The following is a 24,137-nucleotide window of genomic DNA, read 5'->3' as shown; positions in this document are numbered from 1 at the left end:
AAACGCCCACTCAGCTTCTTATATTGAGTGCTGATATTCTTGGAGGTACCCAGAATAGATGTGCTATTGTATTTGGTAACGAGACTACTTTTTGGTATTGATCGTAAATACCCTTGTCATTGGATCTTTTGAGCCAATTCCATTTTAAGTGCAGTGTACTTCTTTTCATTAGATAGAAACAAAATACCAATTCACTTCAATTAATTTTTTGGTTCCTGTTTTGAAACGTTATGTGTGATAGCCAAGACGATGGATTCTTCTTCCGAATTTGACCTGTATGCAAGCCATCTGTGTTTGGGGGCATTAGCTACAAAATACAAACTCACGCTACCATTCTAAATCAGATTCACGCCTAACGTGTTTTCAGATTTCCATACTAAACAGACATTTTGACTGCTTGCATTATTCCAGAATCCATCAACGAAACCAGAAACAGATGTGCATCCAGTAGAAAGGGTAAAAGGATATGAGATGTAATAACCAGATATTTCTGACTTAGAATAACGTCAGAGAAAATGAAGAACTGTCCCAGCAAGGTTTAGGGAGCTGCTTTACATAACTGTTCCCTGCAACGAAAGGCAGGTCAGCTAAGAAGCGTCATAGCAAATTCCATGAAACGAAAAGTAGCCCCTGTGGCTTTACTGAAGGATTAGACCCTTAACCAGAGAACTCTATCGTGTGCTAGGTTTCCAATGCCCAATTTAGTAGTTCTGAGCTAAAGAGGGTCCTCTAATGGATCAAGTAGCACACAATAGAGCATGCTGGCAATGCATGCTGGCAAGGGTTCTAACTCTGTTAGAACTTGTGCAGGTAGAAATAACGGCATACTCACCTGGGAATTGCTGTGGTACGGCTAGTTCATCAGTCCTTGACCAGGACCTGGTGTGTACACATCACAAAGAGAATATTGGGATGCAGCCTTCACTGACAGTTAGAGCCCCAAGGCAAGGCTTTTAGTGACATGGTTTATAAGATGTGCCCTGCTGGCAAACAAGTAAACCTTTGGATATTAAAAAAGTTGGAGTGTGGTCAAAACCTGAACTTTGTTTTAGTTGTGATTTTGAAATCCATTAGATACATCTGAGGAGTAATAACTGATACTGTGGACTAGACCATATCTTGATCAAGAAAGCAGGTCACAGGTCAGCTAGGCCAATAGCTGAATTTTGACTGCTCAGTACTTTTTTCAACAAAGCCTGTGCATATATGAAAATCCAGTACAGAAGAGCAAAGAATAGATCATCTGTAAAGGGGGTTTCCTGGCCTAGACATACTTCCTAGTTAAACATGTGATGGTCGAGCTCTGTCAAGCTTGTGCTGATAATAAGGAAGGTAATGTTTTTCTGGTTCTTCATATATAGGATTTAATTGGTGATTTAAGTAGGTCAGCCGACACCTGTTTTGACCCATCATAGTCTTTCTCAAGGCTGAATCAATACAGATGTGAAGTTATACGTGTGGCTCACACTGCGTCCCACTGATTCCGGAAGTCCTTAGTGCACATTAGCATGTTCATGGAATCTAAGATGGCTAGCGGAGGAAGAACTTAGATGCCCCTCATACTTGGAAAAGCCTGAAATGCTGGATAGGATACAAAACGACTGCGTTATTGGAAACTGCAAAGGATTCCTTTCCTGATGTTGGGGACTAGTCAAGAAACCCTGTGAATCCATTAACACTACCAATTCCAGGCCACCTAAGTCATAGGTAAGTAGCACATTCTAATTTGAGGCCTCGGATTTAAATTCTTTAGATATTGTTCCACGTCCTGCAATTTGTTACCTCCCATTTTCAGTACTTATTTGTATTACGATATTTGTATTTCAATGTACTGGATTAGACATGAGAAGGGAATACTCAACCCATTCCGTTCAACACAAGCCATGTGTTTTTGGGACGTAAATGGAGCTGTCTTTAAAAACAGCCTAAGGGGACTTTATTCTGACCTTGAAGTCAGACCTTTGTGCATTGACTTTAAAATTCAGCTTGAGAACAGGGTCCTTGGTACAGAGGGCACCCCTGACAGTGATGAATGAATAAGGCATGATATGCATTCTTATTAATGTTTTCTATATAGATGTATGTTACTTTTGAAATTGTAGCTGTAGTTAAATACTCACCGACGGGCAACTCTTCTGGAGCCGGTTCAAACGTTAGAGCTAAAACAAGACAAAAGTAATCAATATGATGTTCATTCACATTCATAAAACATATGAAATCATAAGCATTGCAGGAGAGTCTGATCTCTAGTTTTAACAATTTTACAATGCCACTTTTTAAAAATGAAACAGACTAAAAAAAGCGAATAGAGGTATTAAAAACCTTAAATGCTGGGTTTGATGGGAATGAGGGCTAGGACCGTAAAGCAAAAAACATCCTTAAAATGTTTACTTTTGTAGCATTAAAATGACTGCAGTCAGGCTTGGCATCCAGATAATGGCATTACACCCTGGAGAGTTATCTTCACTCCTTTTACTTCTATGTCGAATGCCATTTCTGTGTACACCCCGCCCCAAAGGATTAGCGAGAAGTGACCATGAGAGCAGAGACTTAGTTATAAAATGGGCAGAGTTTTCCGGGTTATGGTTGCAAAAAGATACGAGTGTAGTGAACAAAATAATGTTCACAACTTAAAATCATCTTAGACATAGGAGTTGATTGAAAGGGTCTCCCCTCAGACCCAGGTTATTACAGAAAGTGTCAAGCATGCTGCAAGGGAGAAAGAGGAGATGTTGACCAAATCTGGAATAGATAAATAGATCTGTTTGACTGGATTTGTCTCATCTGTTTTTAGGAGTGGGTGTTTGGCACTTTAGATTGATTTGTAGCTGGAGGCCATGATTGTGTTCATATTGGAAAAGGACACACAAGCGGGAAATCCCAAAAGTGGTCACAGGGAGGCAAATCTGTCCCGTGTGTTCGCCTGCTCCGTGCCGACGCCCCCTGGTCTCTCCCGTAAACATCATTTTGATGTGGGCAGAGAGTTAGGGATCCGTGCTGATTCAGCCTGCTCTTTTGTGGTTGGAAAGAGCAGGCGCAGTTCATAGGGATCGCTATATTGGCAGCCGCCATGTATTTACATGACTGCTACCATTAGCGATCTCAAAGTGCATGCATGTGTGGCATTGACCTGGCCGCAAGATCTGCATGGAAATATTCGGACACAGAACCCCGGGGTCTGCCTGGATTCCCTGATGTGGATATTCAGGACAATCCAGCTTGAGGGTCCCCGGGCCGCATGGGCGCATACGATTGTTATCCTTTGGACGTATTGCCTGTGTCCATGAAAATGAGGCCCATTGTTGTAGTAGTGATAGCTTATAAAGATACAAGATATACTACCCCCTTTACTTCGCTCGACATGTTTACTCTGTGTATTAAACTTGTGTTGTTTCACACATGTAAGGGGCTTTTCAGATCCTAATAAATATTTATGATTTATTTTCTTTAAGTTGGAAATTATTTCCCAAAATAATTCAAATAACTTTTTCTACGTAGGCCTTCTGTTGTCATCGTTGTTTCTTGATATTTACAGTTTCGAAGTGTACATTTAGGTGTTGTCAATATTCAGCCCACTGACACTTTGCATGTGAAAGTGTATTTAACTTAGACTCTTGATCTGCTAAGAGGTGAGAACTGATTCTCATTCAAGTCATTGTTTCTGTAGGACCAAATGTCACTAAAGTGTCAAGCCTCAAATCCACTAAATGAATCAGGCATCCTGAAAACTACCCTGCACCAGTCCTCAAGTCGAGGGACCACGTGGGTGGATGGTGTCGCCCACTTATTTTGAGAGGTTGTACGCTGACCCCTGTGTGTTTAAGTAAAACAAAAACAAAATGTTTAAATAGTAACGTGCTTCGGTGGAGAATCGAACCTTGGAAAGGAATCGAACTCTGGCCTCGCGCCTCAGAAAGGAGACACTTAAACCCAAGTCTACTTTTGACATCTTACTATAGAGGACATGTTTTGTTACAGTTTCTAGATTTAAAAGGTGTATTATTAAGTAGCAAGCAGCAAGGTCACATGAAAATATGTTCTTTTAGCAAATGCTATTCTGTCGTGTGAGAAGCCTGAATTAATTGTGCATATTTCACTTTGACGTAGCGTGATGTCACTGCCCCAATGCTCGACCCCACGCGTTTTAGCCCTGTCGAGCACATCAAACTGATTCTGATGCAGAATACCACGCATTTAGAAGAGAACATCTATAGCTGGCACACATACCACCAGGTTTTCTAGATAACCACTATGTAAATAACTCACATTTAGATCCAATCTATTTAAATGTATTTTGTGTGACCGTCCTGAAAACATTAAAGGGATTTAATTTGGATCCTCCTGATTTATAGTAATTCCAGGTGTTTACAGGTATTGCCTTTTGCTTAAGGCAAGCATACATTAACCACAATGTGTCTGTTGAGCATGTGGCAGCAGTATGCACCCAATGCCTGAGAACGTGTTGCCTGTAAACTATCGGCACACTTGCATTCCATGATTGACCCAGAGCTGCATGCATTATTGCCAGTGTCATGTACTCGCCGGAACTCACAATCTAGATAGTGAACATGAGAAGGTGTTACACCAAATCTCGACTTACCACTGGTTGGTACTGCAAAATAGGCAGAAGCGCTCTGGTCACTGTAGCCGACATTTAAGACACCAAACGGCCTATGGGGGAGCTCCACAATGTGTCTGCCAGGCTTGCTGCTATAATCGTACTGGCTCCACGCGTACTCGGTTCCTTTAATGGGTCGCCACACTGCATTTGCATATGGCTCTGAATCAAAGGTGATATCATGCACCGAATTTGTCTTTGCTATGAAAACTGCGAAATTCTTGTCAGTGCCAGGCTGGCTAGTTATTTCGTAGGTGGTTCCATATTTACTGACATCGGGAATGGTGGTGAGGTAGGGCTGGAATTGCCTGTCTGCCATCTGCCCCCCTGAGCTGTGATACAGCGCCATCACTGGATTATTGGCTGCAATGACAAGAGTGTTGTGATCTTTTATTTCAATGTTGTGACATTGCCCAGCCACCAGGGTCACCCTCTTCCTCCTTTCGCCCAATTGATATTTTACATCAGTGTCTTCTGCAGCAATAACATACACAGTATCCAACTTTCCTGGGAATGGCATGGCTGGAACAATGTATGCTTTTCCCCATTGGGACACAGGAAGGAGCTGGGTGGGGAGTTCTTGACATACAGTGTCGGTCTCAGAACAGCTGTATTCAGCCACTATAGCAACACGGTATGTGGATACAACCCTGCATCCAGACAAGGGGTCTTTGCTCTGTAGGGTGACTGATTGGGAAGGCTCCATTGTTAGGGTCAATTTGCTTCCTGGTGGATAACTCTTTTCTTCGAAAGTGAATGTTACATTTGCGTAGATCTCAACCGGGTTCGGACTGTCGTAGTTTGTGATAGTAACCTCTTCGTAACCACCCTTTGATGTCCTAGATGGGGTGATCACGTAATATTCCACTCCCAATTCATTCATAGGAAGGATTCTGCTGGTTATCACACGTTTGCCCTTGTAGGTTACTGTCACGGCAGATACTGGATTATCTGCTTGCAGTATGATAGCTGAGGAGACCAGTCCAAGCAGCTCCTTGGGAATGTCGATTGCTATGCTCGCTGTCTTTCCCTTCTCTATGGTGAGTGGTTTCCAGATGTTAGCCTTATCAAGCAAGACATAGACCGTTGTAGGGGCATCATAAGCAGTAATGAAGATTACTATCCTAGTTGGCTCATTCTGGTTTAAGTTGCGCGGACAAGGAATGATAAAGTCCTTTCCAAAGGGAACTGAGAGTTCGAGATCTGAAAGAGTGAAGGAAAAATAAAACAGATGTAGTCACAAAGTCACACAGTGTCACATTTGCAAATGTACCGTGGCATTTACCAAATCAAGCAATTAATCTCACTGTACCAGATGATAACAATACATTCAGATTGACCTGGTGGGTTAACATTAATTTGGGTAGCTCTTCAAGCAGTGCTTACAGATGCAACTGCCTGCCTAGGTGACTACATTATGCCTATGACCACAATATACAATCCTCTGTCTCCAATCTCTCCTGTATACATCCAGTTGTTCACGTGTTGGGAATGCAAATACAGTGCTCCAGCTGAATTATTGAATTATGTGAAATAGTAAAGAGACACACAAAGTTCTGACATTTGTGGAATCAGTGCTCTGACGATACAAATGTCACAGCATGTACAACAAGCTAGACTATAGACCTAATTAGCACAATAGTTCTGATACCTTTAGCCCAGTTAGGACAGCAAAGCCATTTTGCATTGTTTGAACATCTATGCATGATGTCAATATGCCCAGTTAGCATAGTAAGGCCTAATTCCAAGGTCCACTTGGTACAACAGGGTCTGGTTTCATTTTTGCCATGTAGTACAGTAAGACCAGACTCCTTTCCGCTTACGTACGATAACAAGACCTGATTGCACAGCCCTTGTTGGAACAGCAATGCAAGATTCCATCATCCATAGTTAACACAGCACAGACATAGTCCTTTACGTCTTACCTTATTATATCTAGAGAGGTCTGATTCCTTTATGCCATGTTGGCATAGCTAAGCTTCAACCAATGATGATTAGGTGAAATAGCATGGGCAAAGGTTTCATTTTGTCCAGCTAGCATAGATAAACCGGGTTCCATTATCTGAGGCTAGCACAGGCGTGGCCAATTCCATTATGCAAATTTATTCTAGTTAGGGCTGATTTCATTATGCCCCATTACCATATCAAGACTAGTATCAGTACCCCCCAGCGGGCACAAAAATGCATAATTCGATGATGCCCAATGAACATGAAAAGGAATGATTCCATTGTGCATGGGCAGCATAGCAAGAGCTGATACCAGTATCCCCAGTTCGGAAACATTGATCAATTAACATAGCACAGAAGATCCATTAATGCCAGTTAGGATCGCAAGACTCGACTTCATTATGCTTAACAAGACCAGATGTAATCATGCCCCAATTACAAAGGTAAAGCCAGACTACATCAAGGCCACTAAGGCCAGATAACATAGTGATTCTATTATGCAGAATTAGCAGAGCAAGTCCATCGGTCGTTTTAACAAACAATTGCCCGTCTTGTCTTTTAGTTTCTATTCCCTCAGCATCACTAACCTTCTTTCTCTGGGAAAGGGGATTCCTCCATTACTTCCAGTACATGCAGCCAGGAACCTCGTTTCCCAAGGAACAATGGGTTGGGAGCCGGGGTTATCCACCACCCGCCACAGAATGATACCACCAACAGCATGCACTCACAGAGCCCGACTCAACAGCAGAACTCTCTGGCAGCGGCACTCTAAAGCAAGGTGGTGGTTGGGATGGTAGGCGCTGCCGCATAATATTTCCTTCAGCTCTGTCACATACGAATAGAATGGCTGAGACAAGTCTTTCACTGATGTGGCCAGAACCCACAGGGGTTGCGGGTATGATGGGAAAAATTACAAGTGATGGCGATTTAATCTTTCTTAGATGTATCCGATACTTTGCCCCTTCTGTCTCATGGGTGGTTAGAGAATGAACAAAAGCATGGGCGTTTCCACCTGTGGCCCCCTTTACTCTCAGCAACCTCCAATTTGCTGTTGTGTGGCAAAGGGGAAGGCCAAAGGGTGGGAACAATGAAAATGGAACATGCTTTAAGATAGCCTTTAGTGTGCTCTGCCCATGACAATGGGCCTCATTACGACCCAGGCGGTAAGTTACTGCCTGGGCCTTGACTTTACCACCATGGCGTAAACTATGTTTACGCCATGGTGGTTGGCGGACTTACCGCCCCATTCCGACCTTGGCGGGGCGGTAAGTCCCAATCCCCATTTACCCTTCCCCATTCCCATTTTTGCCCCATAGGGCACAATAGGAGTGGGGAAGGCGTTAATTACGCCACCGTAAATTACGGTGGCGTAATTAACTCCATGGTCCCTTAGCGCCATGGATTTTAACACCTGCTAAAAGCAGGTGTTAAGTCCGCCATGGCGCTAAGGGACCTCGTACTCAGGCGGTAAGGGTCGGCGCTGTTTACGCCGCCGTAAAACCCTTACCGCCTGAGTCGTAATGAGGCCCAATGACATGGCAAAACTGCCCTGATACTACTGCTGGACTTGTCAGCAGCCTTTGACCTGGTGGACCACACAGTCTTATGTAGCTACCTAAGACTCACTGCCAACTTTACAGGAGAAGCCATTGCGTGGGTTCAATCCTTCTTAGCCAACCGGACTATGAGAGTTTTCTCTACATCATCTTGTGCCGATCCCATCCAAATAACATGTGGAGTCCCACAGGGATCCTGCGTTTTACCCACTATGTATAACATCATCACCACGCCACTATTTGACAAGTTGGATAGACTGGGTGTCACCTACACTAATTATGCAGATGGCACCCAGATCCTCATACCCCTTTCAGGCAACTATGAGGAGGACCTGGCTCTGGTGAACAAAATATACATCCTCATTCAGGCATGGATGGCAACCCACGGCCTCTGCCTGAACGATGATAAAACCGAGATCTTACGCCTCGGATCTGAATCTAACCTAAAAAAACGAACCCCTAAGTACACATCTTTTATCATTGATAATAACATCATTAAGGTTATGCCGGAGGTAAAAACGTTAGGATTTTACCTGGACTTCTCTCTTAACCTAAAAAAACAAGTTAACTCTCTCTCCTCCACCACTGCCTACACTTGTAAATTAATCAGAGCTGTCAGACCATTCCTGTCTAATGCCAGTTGCATTACCCTGGCCAATGCTCTTATCATGTACAAATTAGACTACTGCAACGCCCTGTACTCAGGAGCCAACAAGTATGTTACAGACAAACTCCAAAGATTGCAAAACAACGCTCTAAGAGCAGCTTTGAACATCCCTCACAGAGAGCATATCTCTAAATTCAGGAAGGAAGCCCATTGGTTAAAAATAAAGGACAGAATCCTCCTCAAAACTGTATCCCTCACCTCCAAATGTCTCAACACTCCAGCACCTCCCTACCTATCGGAAAAAATTACCAGGAAATTCACCTCCGGACCCCTGAGATCTGCCAATACCTTTCTGCTTGACATTCCCAGATTCAAACTTACCACGGCTGGAGGAACCAGCTTCCCAGTTAAAGCTGCTCAAGCATGGAACACACTCCCTCTTGACCTCAGACGCCCCTTACCGTACGTTAGATTTAGAATCAATGCTATCAAATGGCATCGCGCGAACGATCCATAACCTCTTCACTGTCTAAGAACTTTTGTCAAAGTACCTGTGACTTACGTATCTTCTTACTCATTGTTGCAACCATAGGCTCTCACTAACTTACGTCGTGCTAGACTGACTTCCATCCGGCACACCCCCTAATGCTCCGTGAACAGTAAATGACTACCCTACCTCACTGTATCCACATTACATTATAACAATCAACTGTACTGTATTTTGTATTGTAATCTACTTTGTAATCACATGTATGTACTAAATTTTGACAGGCACTGTAACTAATTTTCGAGCATTCTTTTACTGCTGCGCCCAGCTGCCCAAGGGCTCGGTGCGCATTATCAAATAAACAAACAAACAATGCCAGTAAAGGCTCTGATCAACAGTAGCAGAAAACCCTTCCCCCCACCGTGATGATTAAGAAATGGTGTCCACCCTAATTGTTCTGTGATTAGTATATGGCACAGTTAATGGTCTATGGAGTTTCAGAAAAGAAAAAAAAACATCTCTTAATTGCTTTTAAACCCTTCCATGAAACATTCTGAAAACAATTCACATTGTACATATAGGAGGCATCCATTTTTCGAGGGTGGCTTCATATTTTAAAAAATAATAATTTTTGAATGCCTTTTGAACCCCTTTAAGTTTGGCATTATCCAACAAGGAATTATGCTTAGGGCCAAAAATCTTAACATTGGCACCTTCCATTTTAGAAATGTTTGGTATGCACCTACACCTTAACATTTGAAAATCAAACCAGCCCATTTTGAGATGTTCAAGTTTTAAGATGTATCTATAAATGATTCATGCACAGAATGAGTATGCATCTTTCATACAAACTGCACACCTATGTGTAGAAGTGGTACATTTCGTACATTTACACTGCTATATGTTTGAAAACTCACATCAAAGTGAGCGCATACTGTGATGTGAGTTTTCATATGTGTATGAGATCTATAGGACATGTAAATTGCATACCTGCAAAACATGTAAAATGCGTACATGCCTCTTAGATGTATAAATCTCACATCAACTTATACCGAACTTTAATATGAGTTTTCATATGTAAAGGAGGCGCATAGAACATGTGCATTTCTTATGACTTTACACTATGCCATACATTTGAAAGTGTATGACATATAAGTATTATGTTGGATAATGTGGGTTTAAATAATATTCATATGCCTTCCATATAGATATACTCATATGCCTTACACCATCCACACTTATGACACACACACTTAGAAACATGCACTCTTCTTCCACTTGCTCCCATGCCTCCTGATCTTACGACACAATCTCTTATGTCACACAATTACAACACAGACATTTATGACACATACATTTAAGACTCATGCTCTTTCGCCCTATGCCCTTACAGCAAATGCTATTACTCCATAGACTCTTATGCCACGTGTTCCTATGCCACACATGTTTACACACATGGTACATATTCACATGGTTTCATGACACATGCTCTTATGACACATGCTATTATGGTGCACACTTATGACAGGCATGACACAAGCTTGCAACAAACACTTATGACACACACTTGCAGCACATGCTCTTATGCCACTTGCTCTTACGCAACATATTATTATGCAACTTATCGCACACACTCTTACAGCACATGCTCTCATTCAAAGCACTCTCATACCACACACACTCATGACATGTGCTCATACACTGATACGATCTTATATCAAGTGCTCTTCGGCTATAATCTCTTATGTTGAGCATTCATACACCATACGCTCTTACTGTACAAGTGCATGCAGAATATGCACATTTCATACATGTACACTACTATATGTATGAAAATGCACACTAGAATGTCATGTGACGTTTCATGTGTTTATGAGATGATGTATTCAATAGTAGGCAGGTTACAACATTAACATAGTTCAAGTGAGTGCTAAAGTTGGATTTGTAGTGGTATGGAGTGGGTGCATATACTTTGAGTTTCATAGTTAAATTTGTGGTGATATAAAGTGAGTGTTTGTTCCTTAACATTGTCTTTTATACCGTTTGTAGACTTACTTTTTGTAAACTTAACTCATTTTTTAAAGTATTTTTTTTTAATTTTATGAACCATGTCACCATGTGGATTGTGCTCAAGCTTTAGCAGTATCTAGTATTTGCTGCAGTCCTGGCTGCGTTTTGAATATCAGCACATTTAGTATATGGCATGCCTAGATGGTACTATTACATGCATGGATCAGCTAAATACATAATTCATGTCAATAGCCCCATGGACGTTATGAGGTTGATGCAAAAGAGATTAGGCGTCTCGGACGCTGGCCGCTTTCCCTAATGCAAGCGTGATGATTTGACATTTCTTCAGAAAAGGTTCAGAATGGTGATGCAGTGGCAGCAGCATTGTGTCGTTGTGCAGATGAGGCTTAACAGGCCTGAGTAAACAAATGGAAGAATGGGTTAGTGAGGTTTTAGGACAGCTGGTCCTTGGGCGGGCTCTGGTTTATTTTTACACTTGCACATGAAATTGGGTAGAGTGTATTTTTAATATTACCATTATTTTGATTGTGTTGTTTGATTGATATTTTCTTTGTTTTGTTCCATATATAGAGAGAGATATGTATGTATAGAGATACATATATATCTATACATATATACATCTCTATATATATTTAAATGTGCTCTACAAATAGTTGTGAAAACATTGAAAAACTGAACTAAATGTCAAAATGTCAACCTGATTGCCGAACAACGCTGTGTAGTCACACTGCTGTGCTGTGATCAGTCTATTTATTACACACGGTGCTTGCTTGAAAAGGATACACTGAATGTGAGAAGCAGGGAGCAAGGAGTTTATTCGTTGTAGCTTTTTGAAGGCTTTCCACTCAACTACGTAGTTAGCTTGCTCATGGCCATGGAGACCTCAATGCTTGGGAATGTCTGGATGAGAGCCACGCTGCCGCTTGCTAGCATACCGATGAGCGCGGTCACAAAGGTTTCCCCCTCGGACTAGGGCTCCTATCATGACTCATCATTGACCATGTTGGCTAGAGCGCATGGTAATTGTAGTCCACAACATGTGGAGAGCAAAAGGTTGCTGAACCCTGTACTATTACCTCCCTTGGCTCATTATTCCATATGCAATGCTTTAGGAAGAGGTGTGTGTGTGTCTGAGTCATCAAGCGGCAGCTGAGCGCTGCACAGAGGTGATGATCCCAGGGGTTACAGGTAGTGTGCCAGGCTAGAAGGTGTCGGGGCATGGGCAGGGGGAGCAGGCAAAGTAGGGCTGAGTGGAGCAATCAGCTTTAAAGCAAATTTCCATGGAGGGCTTCATTGGAGTAGCCTTTTTCAAGGTCACGTGCGTTTGATGTTTGAGTTGTCTTTTGTTTGAATACTTGCTTAGCATATTGATTGGTTCAATGAAGCAGAATGCAGATCATTACTCATGTAGTCATCTGCGATTATATGGGATTTAAAAAGTATGATTTTTTTAAATACCCTTTCATTAATGTATGGGAAGAGCACTGAAGCAGCCAATGACAGCTGTCTGAGGTTAACCGCAACATGAACATGTTTTGCATGGTACGTGTTTTGCTAGATGCAATTTGGGGATATTAATATTGCCTTTTGATTTTGTTGACCACACCTTCCTCAAGCCACTCTAATCTCCTATACAAAGGTAAATGTTGAGTCACACCGGTGACAGGGCACAGACGGTGATATGTGATAGTTGTGGGGTGCGAGTGGCACTTTTGACCCCCTCCGTGGTAACCACAGACATTTGAAGAAATAACTGCTGAGCTAGCAGAAATACTGGAATCAGAGTCAGAGCCTATCACAGCCCAATATGAAATATTCCCGTCAGGAAACATCAAATGCAAAAACCAATGGCAGAAATGATGACTGACTTTGAGCTTCGGCGAGACGAGAGAAGAAACTGAAAGACTTTGTTGTTGGACCCACAACTGCCCTTTTGTCACTATGGAGGATTGTGAATAGGGTTGGTTATACACAAAGGTCACAGAAGAAGTAGTACACCAATCCTCACTTAACGTGTAAGACACACACATTCAAAGCAAAGACTTACCGCTGATAGCTGGAGCGGGAGATACGCTTGTAGTGTCATCACTAAACCGAACAACCAGCAGTCCAAAGGGGTTTTGGGGCAGTTTTACAGTGTGGCTGTCGGGTGCGCTCCCAAAGTCATATGTTGCCCATGAGTACCTCGATCCTGGGATAGGTTTCCAAGCAAGGTCTGGCAGTGGTTTTCCATCCCAAGTGATTTTAGGCACGGCAGATGTCTTTACTGTCAGGATTGCTAGATTCTTGCTGAATTTGTCAGTAGCCGTGATTTTGTAAGTGGTGTCATATCTTGAAACGTCGTAGATGTTTACTATGTAGGGCTTTGCAGGCTTGCCTTCTGCTTGGCCACCCGTGCTGTAGAGCATCACCTGGACTCCATGATTGGCTGTGATATACAGAGGGGCCTGGCGCTTTACTGTTAGCTGTACAACCTCTCCTGGATCCAAGGTCTGCCGTTTCCTAATTGCACCCAGTTGGTACTGCACATGAGTGCGTTGCGACGCAACAATGTAGACAATGCCAACATTATCGGGGGAAGACAATGCAGGAACAACATATGTTTTCCCCCAAAGAAGGACTGGAAGGAGCTGGGTAGACACACGGCTGCATGAAGGGTTTGGACCCGAACATCTATATCCACTCACAACAGAAACTGGATTTTTTGCTTCTATTTTGGTGCCGGACAGGTCCTTGCTGCTTTGTAAGAGAACATTCTGGTACGGTTCGAGGTTTATGGTGAACTGGCTTCCTGCTGGGTAGTCCTTCCCTTGGAACTTCACAGTCGCAGTTGGATAAACAGCTACCTTGTTACGCAATTTGTAATTAGAAAGTGTGCACTCTTTGTCACTTTCTTTCCCACCAGGAGGGGTCACAAGGAAATACTTAGTCCCAAGTAGGTGCAATGGTAGGACATCCGTGGTGTCCACTCGGCTTCCTTGGCGTGTCACAGTGACAAGTGAAATGACATTATTTGATTGAATTACACTAGCGTATCCTAAAGTGCCAGGCTCTGCCAGGTCTTGAGGAGCTGGCACTGTAATGGTGATCGTCTGTCCCTTCCAGAGGGAGAACTCTTTTTTGGTGTTTTCCTTGCCGAAAATGCATGTGACCCGTGTTCCGTCTAAGTAAGCAGTAAAGATCAAAGTCCATACTACTGGCTCCTTGTCCTTGCTGATTGGTCTGGAAATAATGAAATGTTTTCCCATGGAATTCAACGGCTCGGTCCCTAAAACCATAATAAAAAACAAAGTCAAAGAGAAAAGTCATCCTTGAACTGAGCCCTCACAAAAAACATAAGATATTAGCACAATAGCCAAATGAAAACGTTTTTTATTTTCCCGAAATATTATTCTGGGACAGGAGGATTACATTTATCGAAAAGACAGGTTGGTCACTCCTAAAGGTCACTTCTTGCTCTGAAGGTCACAGAAATACATTTGCAAACTTGTCATAACCCCAGGCTGTCACAGACCCCACAGCATCTACATATGTGGGTCAGATCTGAAAATACACCCCCCTGCCCCCCACGGGTCGGTGCTAATGCATGAAAGGCCTCGAGCGCGAAAGTGGTCCCTGGCAGAATGTTTCGGGGTACGTCACTGTGAACTGTAAAGAAACACGAAAACGCATCGGGGGATCGACGTGCAAATGGAACGGCAGCATCTCACAGCACTGCCCGCTGCTGCACTCCATAATGGCCCGCTGCTGCATTCCATAACGGCCCGCTCGTGCATTACATAATGGCCCCCTGATGCATTGCAGAATGGCCCGCTCGTGCATTACACGCTTTAAAGCCCACCAGGTATGTGAATTTGAAGTATGACATTATATGCCCAGAAATGGCCAGGTATTTGCACACATGCTTAAAGATGTGTGTGAAAGAAGGGCATGTGAACGTGAAGGAGACCTGCTAATGCATCTGAACACGTGCTTCAAAAAGAAGATGCTGAGAACCAGGCCACACACACCTCTTCTGTTTGACTGCACAAGGGTTTTGCTTGTTAAAAGTCGGCATGAGATGTACTCACCGCTGAACTCTGTGAAGTCATTCTCCTCAGGGCTCTCCGCAACCGACAGCGCTAGAAGGAAAGGAGCAGCATTAGAAATAACGTGAGTGACCACAACTATAATGACCATGTTGAGGGAATTCCTGGCCTGAGGTGAGAGTCTATCATGGAGCACGGAATTTCCCCATGGCATGCTTAGGTGTCATTCTCTGTTGAGCTTCTCCTTCTGATGGGCAATCGCACCATGGCGTACAGATAGAATACATCACAATCACTTCAAAAGGAACTATGACAAATGGCAGATCTAAAGACAGGAAAATGGAGGCAGGAAACACAAAACATACTCAGACACGCATCCATCTTGCTCACAGTACCGCTGCCCAAGTAGGTAGCTCATTTGGTAAGACCGCGGTGACACACATGCATACACGCATGGCGGAGACAGCAATAATGGACTCATGCTTGATCTCACACATATCCACCAGTCTGGGCCACCAGGACTGCCATAGATGGGTGGAACATGGCCTGTTCCTTGTCTCCAAATTGAAGTCGAATATCTATTTCAAAGGGGCTGTTTTTAGCACTTTTCTTGGAATGTGGGTACTTAGCTTGGACCCGCCTATGGGTGCTGGACCTTCCAGGAGAACGGGCAACCTTATCCACTCCATTGGGATTTTGTGCCATGCATCCTATGTGATTGTTCGGATCTGAGTAATCCGGTGTGGTTGTGAAAAGTGTCAGGGGTTTAGGATGCTGGTGCCCCTTCCCCAGAAAGCCCCGCTAAGCACCACTCTAGAGATTTCCCAGGCGGTGTAAAGCATAGGCGTCTGTTCAAGGAGTGCCTCATACTGGAAGCCTGGTTTTGTACCTGTAACAGTTTAATTACATACATGTTTGGCAACTGGAGTAGGGTATTTTACAGTAGTGCGAATAGGCCGTGGTCAAGCAAGCATTAGATTGGAGGAATAAAAAATGCTTCCTGAAGATGTTCGATTTGTTTTGTATAAGAGTATAAATGTTTAGACTATATATACATTATTCATCCGGACCCTATTGTTAAAATATAACGGCACTTTAGCAGTTGCTATATAAAAAAAAGCATGACATTACAATGAGGCACTTTTGTTTCCACCAGAACCTTCTGGATGGGGGTCATAAATAGGATCCTTGTCATCCTGACAACCTTAAGTACCTTGAGGTGAGGCGTCTCCATGCTTCAGCACCGGCAGGTGATGGCACTTTGGACCCCAACCTACATCCATTCCACAGCTCTAATGTCTTTCTTACTTCGGTGCTACGCCGGCCGGCACATCTAGCCACGTGGGGCTCTTATTGGCCACTGTAGAATAACAGTTTGGCAACTATTCCTGTATGTAGTGGATCCCCCTCAAGTAAGTGCTTCTTTGCTTGGTGGATGTTTTCTCCAGATAACATCCACCTTAAAGATTTCGAAAATCGAAGTAATTGACTATACAGATGTGAAGAATCCTGGGGAGAAACACACAACAAATATGAGAGTTCCTTTCTAAAGCCTTTCAAAAAGGGGGGGCTCTTTGGGGGGAGTTGCACTCTAGAGTCTTCTGAGTGATTGGTCTAGAAAAAGCCAGAGAGGAGGAGGAGGAGGCGGTGCTTAATGATTTGCCACATATAGGATCTTCTAATGTGAGGATTGGCAACTAAAAAGAGGGGAACATGTGGGTGTCTGCCTTTAAGGTCTCTGTGGGCTTAACTTCCTCACTCACTGCAGGAAATGTCACGAGAGGGACTCAACCGTGAAGTTAGGAAGGTCAGACTGTGTGAAACTCACAGGGTTATAGATTCAACACGATCATGGCTGTGGATTCATCAACAAATTAACCGATAGAGAGACTACCTTAACCTGCCTAAACAGTTCCTCCAGAGTGTAACCCATGTGCGCCTTCTTTACAAGTCCTTCCAAACATAGCCTCTATATTCTGCGCTTCCAAAGGGTTTCACATTATTCTAGAATTGTAGAGTATCCCATTGTTGTTCAACGCTTCATTGCTAGGTTTGCGCCACACAGAACCAAGCAAATACATGCATTCCAATAGTGCAAACTGGACAAGAGCGGTGCCTGAAGTGACATACGGGAATCAGGGTCATACAACGCTGACGTATCCATCACGACAGACGGGAGCCACATAGTACTACCGTAACTTGGCTATTGATTCCTTCAGAATACTTGGTGGAATTTCCAACCGGGTGAAAGCCACAACCAATTTTCTCAGATGTCTGGGTGGAATATAAGATGGCCTTCTCCAATCTTGTGCACACTGTGAGTAGAGGAATTCATATCATCTGATATCATAGAACTAACAGCCGGTGATATAAAATTCCATGCCACAGTATCTCTGCCTACATAATGGGTAGGATCACTGATATAAATCAATCCCTGAGTTGCTCCACCATATTAAAGATTGGCTCTGGAACTGACTGGCAGTATGTGGCAACTGGAAAAAAGAAGGCACCCACTTCTAAATATTCTATAGCCCCATTATTAATAGTACTGAACGCAAGTTGGACGTAGCAGCATTATTATTCAGGAGGAAGCATTTCCTTGAAGATCTGCTGTTCCAATACTGTCAGTCGGTGGAAAACAAATTGATGGCTACCAACAAAGAGGTATCAATCAGTGTGTTCGAATAATGTCAGAGCAACACGTGTTTCTTTGGCAATCCCCAATAGGAAGCTATTGGCTGCCTGCTTCAGTCTATCAATCTGGCTCAGCCACAGATTGCAAAGTGACAAGAGATAAGGCGAATCAGCTCCGTGGACCTTGGGAGATCAGATCACAGGGATGTGTGTTTGCGAATGGTAATTCAACAGAGCACCTGCCTTTCTGGATGCAGATATCTAGAAAGTCAGTGGCCCATGTGTTTGCACTATTGCATACTTCAGAACCTGGAAAAGTTATTTCAGAATGTGGCTCTTGTGGGTTGCCCAGTGAGATGCTGCATTTGCTTTAATACATTAAGGAAGAAGCAAGCCGGGGGGAGCTTTTTCAGGGTCCTCGTTCTCTTTTTCCCGTTGTATGTCTACCTCATGTTTTTTTTTCCTGCGTTTAACAAATCTTATATTTTTCAGGGTGTTAATAACTGGCCACATAGGCACAGCATTGAAAATAAATGACAGAGAAAAGGGAACCAATTAATGGCTTTCACGTAGAGAGAAGGAGCTGAATGTACTAGGACCCCGCGTCTGATCCAGGCCAGGGACCTACTTGGACCAATAGGAATAAGGGGTAGAGGAAGGCGGTGGGATATAATCTGGCAAGGATCATGAGGCCCTGAGTTTTAGCCACTGAGGGGCCAAACTTCAAGGCCTTATGAGCCTTGCCAGATGATATCAGATGCTGTAAAGGGGCTGACATTTTTCTTCACCAAACATTATGCAATCATCTGGCTATGTTTGCCCTCAACCCAATCGGGCACACGCACTGCATGCACATCTGCACATTCTACAGTGTGTCCTCCCCAAACTCTCACCCGTACAAGGGCAAGGTACACTGGCAATGATCTAAGGCTCTGGCACAGAAGGCCAGAAATAATCTTTGAACCAACATCTGTCCTGCTTTACTGTGAGTGCTACTTGAAGCCATGAACAACCTCTATTCTAAATCTGAACATCGCATGCATGCAAGCAAGCACAGACACACCACCAAACAGCAGAATATACAGTACCGCCCTTCTCAATTGTCCTCTCTTTGCTGACTTGTACAATTCATTCGAGCAAAATTCAAGCCAGACAACATTTAACAACAAGGTATCACTCAGAGTGTGTTTAAGTTCCCCATTTATATCAGCCTTCCACACGTAGCATGTGTTTCTGGAATTCATTAAGAGGTCTGGGTTCCTAGATGGAACCACGAAATGCAAATAAACGTGTCAATGAGAATGAGCCAGTAGGCAGCACCCAACTGCTAGTGAACAAAAGAAGGCATTGAAGAGAAACCTTACCAGCTTTGCTAGTTGCAGGAAGTGCAAACACATTGTCTTGACTGTATCCGACCAGCATAACTCCAAATGGATATTGGTGAAGAAGAGCAGTATGACTGTCAGGCCCAGGACTATATTCGTATTTTGCCCACGAGTAGCCAGTTTCAGGAATAGATTTCCATTCAGTATTTGACATTGGTTTTCCATCAAAGGTCAAATGAGAGACCATTGAGGTTTTTACAGTGAAAATCGCATAGTTCTTTTCAGAATTCGCATTCCCAGTTATTTGATAGATGTTGCTATATTCCCTAAGATCTGGATAGCTGACTAAGAATGGCTTTAATGGCCTTCCGCCTGATTGCGCCCCTGTGTTGTAGTACACAACCTGCACGGGTTTGCTGGTTTTCATGATGAGAAAGCTGGATTCTGGCATTTCAATTCTTGTCACCTGCCCAGGCTGCACTTTCTGGCTTTCCCTCCTTTCACCTATCTGATAATCCAAGTCGGTTCCTTGGTAAGAAATGACAAATACAATGTCCGACTGTCCTGGCGATGCCATGGATGGGATCAAGAATGAGATCCCCCAGCGAGACACTGGTTTTAGTTGTGTGCAGACATGGCGTCCAGGCGTCTTTCCCCCCAAAGAGCTATATCCACTAAATACAACAGCAGGACTTCCTAATAAAATTCTGGTGCCAGACAGATCGTCTCGGCTTTTGATATAGACACCCTGACGTGGTTCAAGGGTGAGAGTGATTTTGCTCCCAGCTGGATAATCCTGTCCTTTGAAATTTACAGACCCTGTCAGCTGGATATCAAGTTGGTTGGACTCTTGATCATTTGCTATAGAGATCTCATTGATATCTCCTTCGGCCCCCGCTGAGGGTGTCAACACATAGTACTCGTTTCCCAGGTCATGTGCAGGGACAGCCTCAGTTGTTTCTATACGGTTGCCTTTGTACGTTACACACACAACGGATATTACTTTTCCTGATGTAATGCGAATAGACCATATAAAGGTGACCACTCCGAGTAGCTCCTTGGGAATGGGAATTGTAACAGTGGCAGTGTCTCCCATTCCAAGGTTAAGTTCTTTCCAGAAGTTGATTTTTCCGCAGGATATAATGATTGGAGTCAAATCATAGTAAGACGTCACAATGAACTCAATCCTTGTTGGCTCATCCTGGTTTAAGTTTGTTGGGATAGGGACGACAAACTCCGTGCCCAGAGGGCCTGATAGGTCAAGACCTAAAGAAGAGAGAGAGAGAGAGGACATGTTACCCCAACACTTTTTGAGCATCCTCAGAGACACCCAACATTTCACTTGCAAAAAAGCTGTCTCTTTGGAACCTGATCCTATGTATCCCTTCCATAAATGTGTTGCATTAACTGCCCTCTGTCTATGTAAGCTAAAACGAGACATACACACAAACATGTACATCCTATCTCTGTGTTCGACTATGTATATTCCTCAGAAATGTCCCTAACTGTGGGCGTATCATGTTTGGGGGACTGCACTGCACCGAGAATAGAATAAATGCTATACATAGCACAAGTGGGCCTGTGCTAGACAAAGTATGTTTTCCATTTCTAAAGCTAGGTCCTCATGCGATGGAAGTAAAACGTCAATATTACAAGCAGAGATGATTTATGACACTAGACATTTTTGTTTCCAGATTGGACTCACATCAACATTGAAACTACCAGGCACTATTTCGAGCAATTGGTTGATTTCAGCATTAGGCATAGTGTTGCAAGAAAACAAGCCTCTCTCCTGTGGGTGACTGACTGTCAAGGCCCCTGCAGGGGAAAGGAGTATGTTTTAATGTCCAGCCTGGAACCCCAGCCTCTGCTTTCAAGCCTGGGCCTCATGCTTTATCTTGACCCGGGTGAATCACTGCAAGACCTCAGTAATTAAGCGTTCTTTATCACCCACAACCTGGGCTCCAATTTGCCCGGAGAGCAACAAAAGAAAATGTATGTTCCCTTCATGCTCCTTCTGTAGACGCACACACAATCACAAGCACACACCCAAACACACAGACAGACACACACATACACACACACACACAAACACACACAGTTAAACCCTCACAATTCACCAAAGCATTATGCAGAGGGTCCCCCTGGCAACTCCCGAAGGACTGCACGCTCTGCAAAAGGCCACCCAAAACTACATATACCGACCCACACAGAATGTCCTTGTCATTCCCTATACCCAGAATCACTGAATCTGGGTGAAGTGTGTAGGAATGTCAAGGCTGGTCAGTGCAGACGTCACCAGGCCAGCTCCCTCCATCAAGTAGGCCCTCTTACACATGTTCATGATGACAGAGTGAGACCAGGCACTAGGAGGACCCAACCGCCGGAGTATGATCAGTCTTGGCAGCCACAGTCCGAACATTGTATCCGGTATTCACCTTGTGTGATTAACCTTGAGAGTAAGAATTCTATGCTTGATATCCACCATCTATGTTGTGCCAGGACTTAGACTTCAAAGAGGGTAGGCACATTGTGGGTCAAACAGATATACATACATACCTTAGTCAGTGACGCAGTTATGCTAATTGCAATTTGCCTCAGTTTCGGCAATGCTGAACAACCTACTTCCCAGATGCGTGCTGATACCACACATATGTGACCCCAATCCCTTGCACTGAAATGGAGTCTATTCTTTTTATATCTTGGTGAACCCAAATGCTCCAATTACGCCCCACCCCCAGTGGGCCTTCATTGCATGCATTTTGAGAGTTCTTCTTTCCCCAGAGCCTACCACCTCTCTCACAACATGGGTTTTCTTGGTCAATACAACCAGGTTTACCAGCAAAACACTAAAAAGACAGTCAAATAATACATCTATATAAATCAACAAAAAGTAATAATAGCTTATATGAGGTCGAATTGTTCAGCAACTAAGAGTGAAATGGTGAACATGATTCCCCGCACGGCCCTTGTTACTCTGCAAAGTAAGGCTGCCTGTCATAAATAATACCAAGATGCCCTGCTAGCCTGAATACTGTTTGACCAATGATTACGTGTGCACAGCAATCACTGAAACACAGGGCACCCAAGTTACTGATAATTAAAAGTAGGCAATATTCCAAAGAGAAAACTTACCACTGGAGGGGATAGCTGGGGCCCCAAAGGCTTTGTCTGCGCTGTATCCGATAGTGAGAAGTCCAAATGGAAAATAAGGCAGATTCACAACATGGCTGCCAGGCTTGGTGCCCAAATCATACTTTGCCCAAGAGTAGTCGGTTCCTGGCATGGCCACCCACTTAACATTATCCAGTAATGTTCCATCAACAGTAACTGTAGTCACTTCTGAAGTCTTCACTATTATGTATGCAAAGTTCACGCTGAGCCCAGCATTGCTGACGATCATATAAGATGTGTCATATGTGGTGATGTCCAGGATGTTGACAAAGTAGGGCCTGAATGCCTCTTTTCCTACTTTACCCCCTGTGCTGTAGTACGAAACCTGGACTCCGACATCAGCTAAAATGCTCAAGAAACTGGAGCTTGCCACTTCAAATGTTAACACCTGGCCTTCCTCCAAGGTTTGACTTTTCATGTCACTTCCCACTGTGTACTGTAGATTTGTGGTCTGAGAAGCAACAACGACGACAATGCCAGAGGTGCCCTCTGCTGAAATGCCTGGAAACAGGAAGGTCTGCCCCCAGCGATTAAGAGGAAGGAGCTGTGTCGAGACCGGGCTGCTTGCAGGGTCTTGTCCAGAACATCCATGCCCACTGACCACAATAGCTGGATGACTGCCGATGATTTTGGTGCCAGACAGGCTCTCTTTACTCTGTAACTCTAAGGACTGGTAAGGTTCAAGTATGCAGGTGAGTGTGCTTCCGGCTGGGTATTTCTTTCCTTGGAACTCTACACTTCCCTTCAGGAGGATGTCGAACTTGTTAGGGTGTTCATGGTTCGCAATTGAGAAGACACTATAACCCCGCTCTGCTTCCCAGGAGGGCGTCACAACGTAGTAAACACGGCCGAGCTCCGACACCGGGAGAACAGCCACAGTATCTGCTCTGTTACCTTTGTAGGTCACAGATACGACAGTGATGATGTTCTCTGATCTGATGACGATCGACGAACCATATGTGTTCAACCCAAGCAACTCGCTGGGAATGGCAATTGGAATGGTGGCTGTCTGTCCCTTCGACAGGGTGCGCTCCACGTAAAAGTAGGCCTTCTCATAGTAGACGTAGAAGGTCGTCAAGTTGTAGACAGCAGTAACTAGCAACACCAACCGTGTTTCTTCCTTTTCCTTATTTTTTGGGCTGGCAATGATGAATTCCTTTCCCAGCCAATGTAAAGGTCGGCTTCCTAATGCAAGATAGAAGAGGAGTGAATGAGCATCACATATTAAAACAGAGCTCTTAGTCCAACAAGGGCATGTGCAAACAGTATTCTTTCTTGCAATGGAAAGCTCTCTGCCAGGTGCTCCGGGATAACTTGTCACTTTATACCTCATCATCAGGCATCTACAATGCACCTTTATAAAGCACCTCCCTCTGTCATTTACATTACCCTATGAAGCTAATGTGCTGGACTTTGGTCAGGAGGTTAACGTGATAGACTGGGGTGTTGGTGAGGAAAGGGGTTTTGGCAGGGTATCGGGCACCTTTAACCCCACCTCACGTCCGTCCTGTCCAGGTTTGGTGAAGTAATGAAGGAAAATCTGTGTGATTACGGTCAGAACCCACGGCCCCTCAGAGTCTCAACCATGTTCTTGAAGTGCGCATGAGCATGAGTGCGATTTCTGGTTGGTGCTTTCAGCTGAGAATTCTGCCATGCTGGCCTGACAAAGCTGTGCCATGTTGTAAGGTTGTGGGGTCCGCTGCAGAGGAGTACACAGGGTAGTGCCTGAG

The 24,137-nt window shown here is 43.9% G+C and overlaps 1 protein-coding gene across 1 annotated transcript in view; it reads right to left on the bottom strand.

The window, feature by feature from the left end:
• LOC138451173 (uncharacterized) overlaps positions 1 to 24,137 on the bottom strand; it is a 190,044-nt gene that overhangs the window by 117,819 nt on the left and 48,088 nt on the right. Inside the window, exons 7-12 of the mRNA XM_069604890.1 lie at positions 22,369 to 23,592; positions 19,273 to 20,499; positions 15,317 to 15,367; positions 13,294 to 14,514; positions 4,601 to 5,821; positions 2,121 to 2,159 (exon numbers count right to left, since the gene is read on the bottom strand). Coding sequence (XP_069460991.1) covers positions 2,121 to 2,159; positions 4,601 to 5,821; positions 13,294 to 14,514; positions 15,317 to 15,367; positions 19,273 to 20,499; positions 22,369 to 23,592 — 4,983 coding nt within the window. The remainder of the gene's footprint in view (positions 1 to 2,120; positions 2,160 to 4,600; positions 5,822 to 13,293; positions 14,515 to 15,316; positions 15,368 to 19,272; positions 20,500 to 22,368; positions 23,593 to 24,137) is intronic.

Source organism: Ambystoma mexicanum, chromosome 1p, assembly GCF_040938575.1.
Source record: "Ambystoma mexicanum isolate Mex_15411 chromosome 1p, UKY_AmexF1_1, whole genome shotgun sequence".
NCBI classification, from domain to species: Eukaryota; Metazoa; Chordata; class Amphibia; order Caudata; family Ambystomatidae; genus Ambystoma; species Ambystoma mexicanum.
Note: the sequence above shows the minus strand (reverse complement) of the source record. Positions and strands in the feature narration are given on the sequence as shown.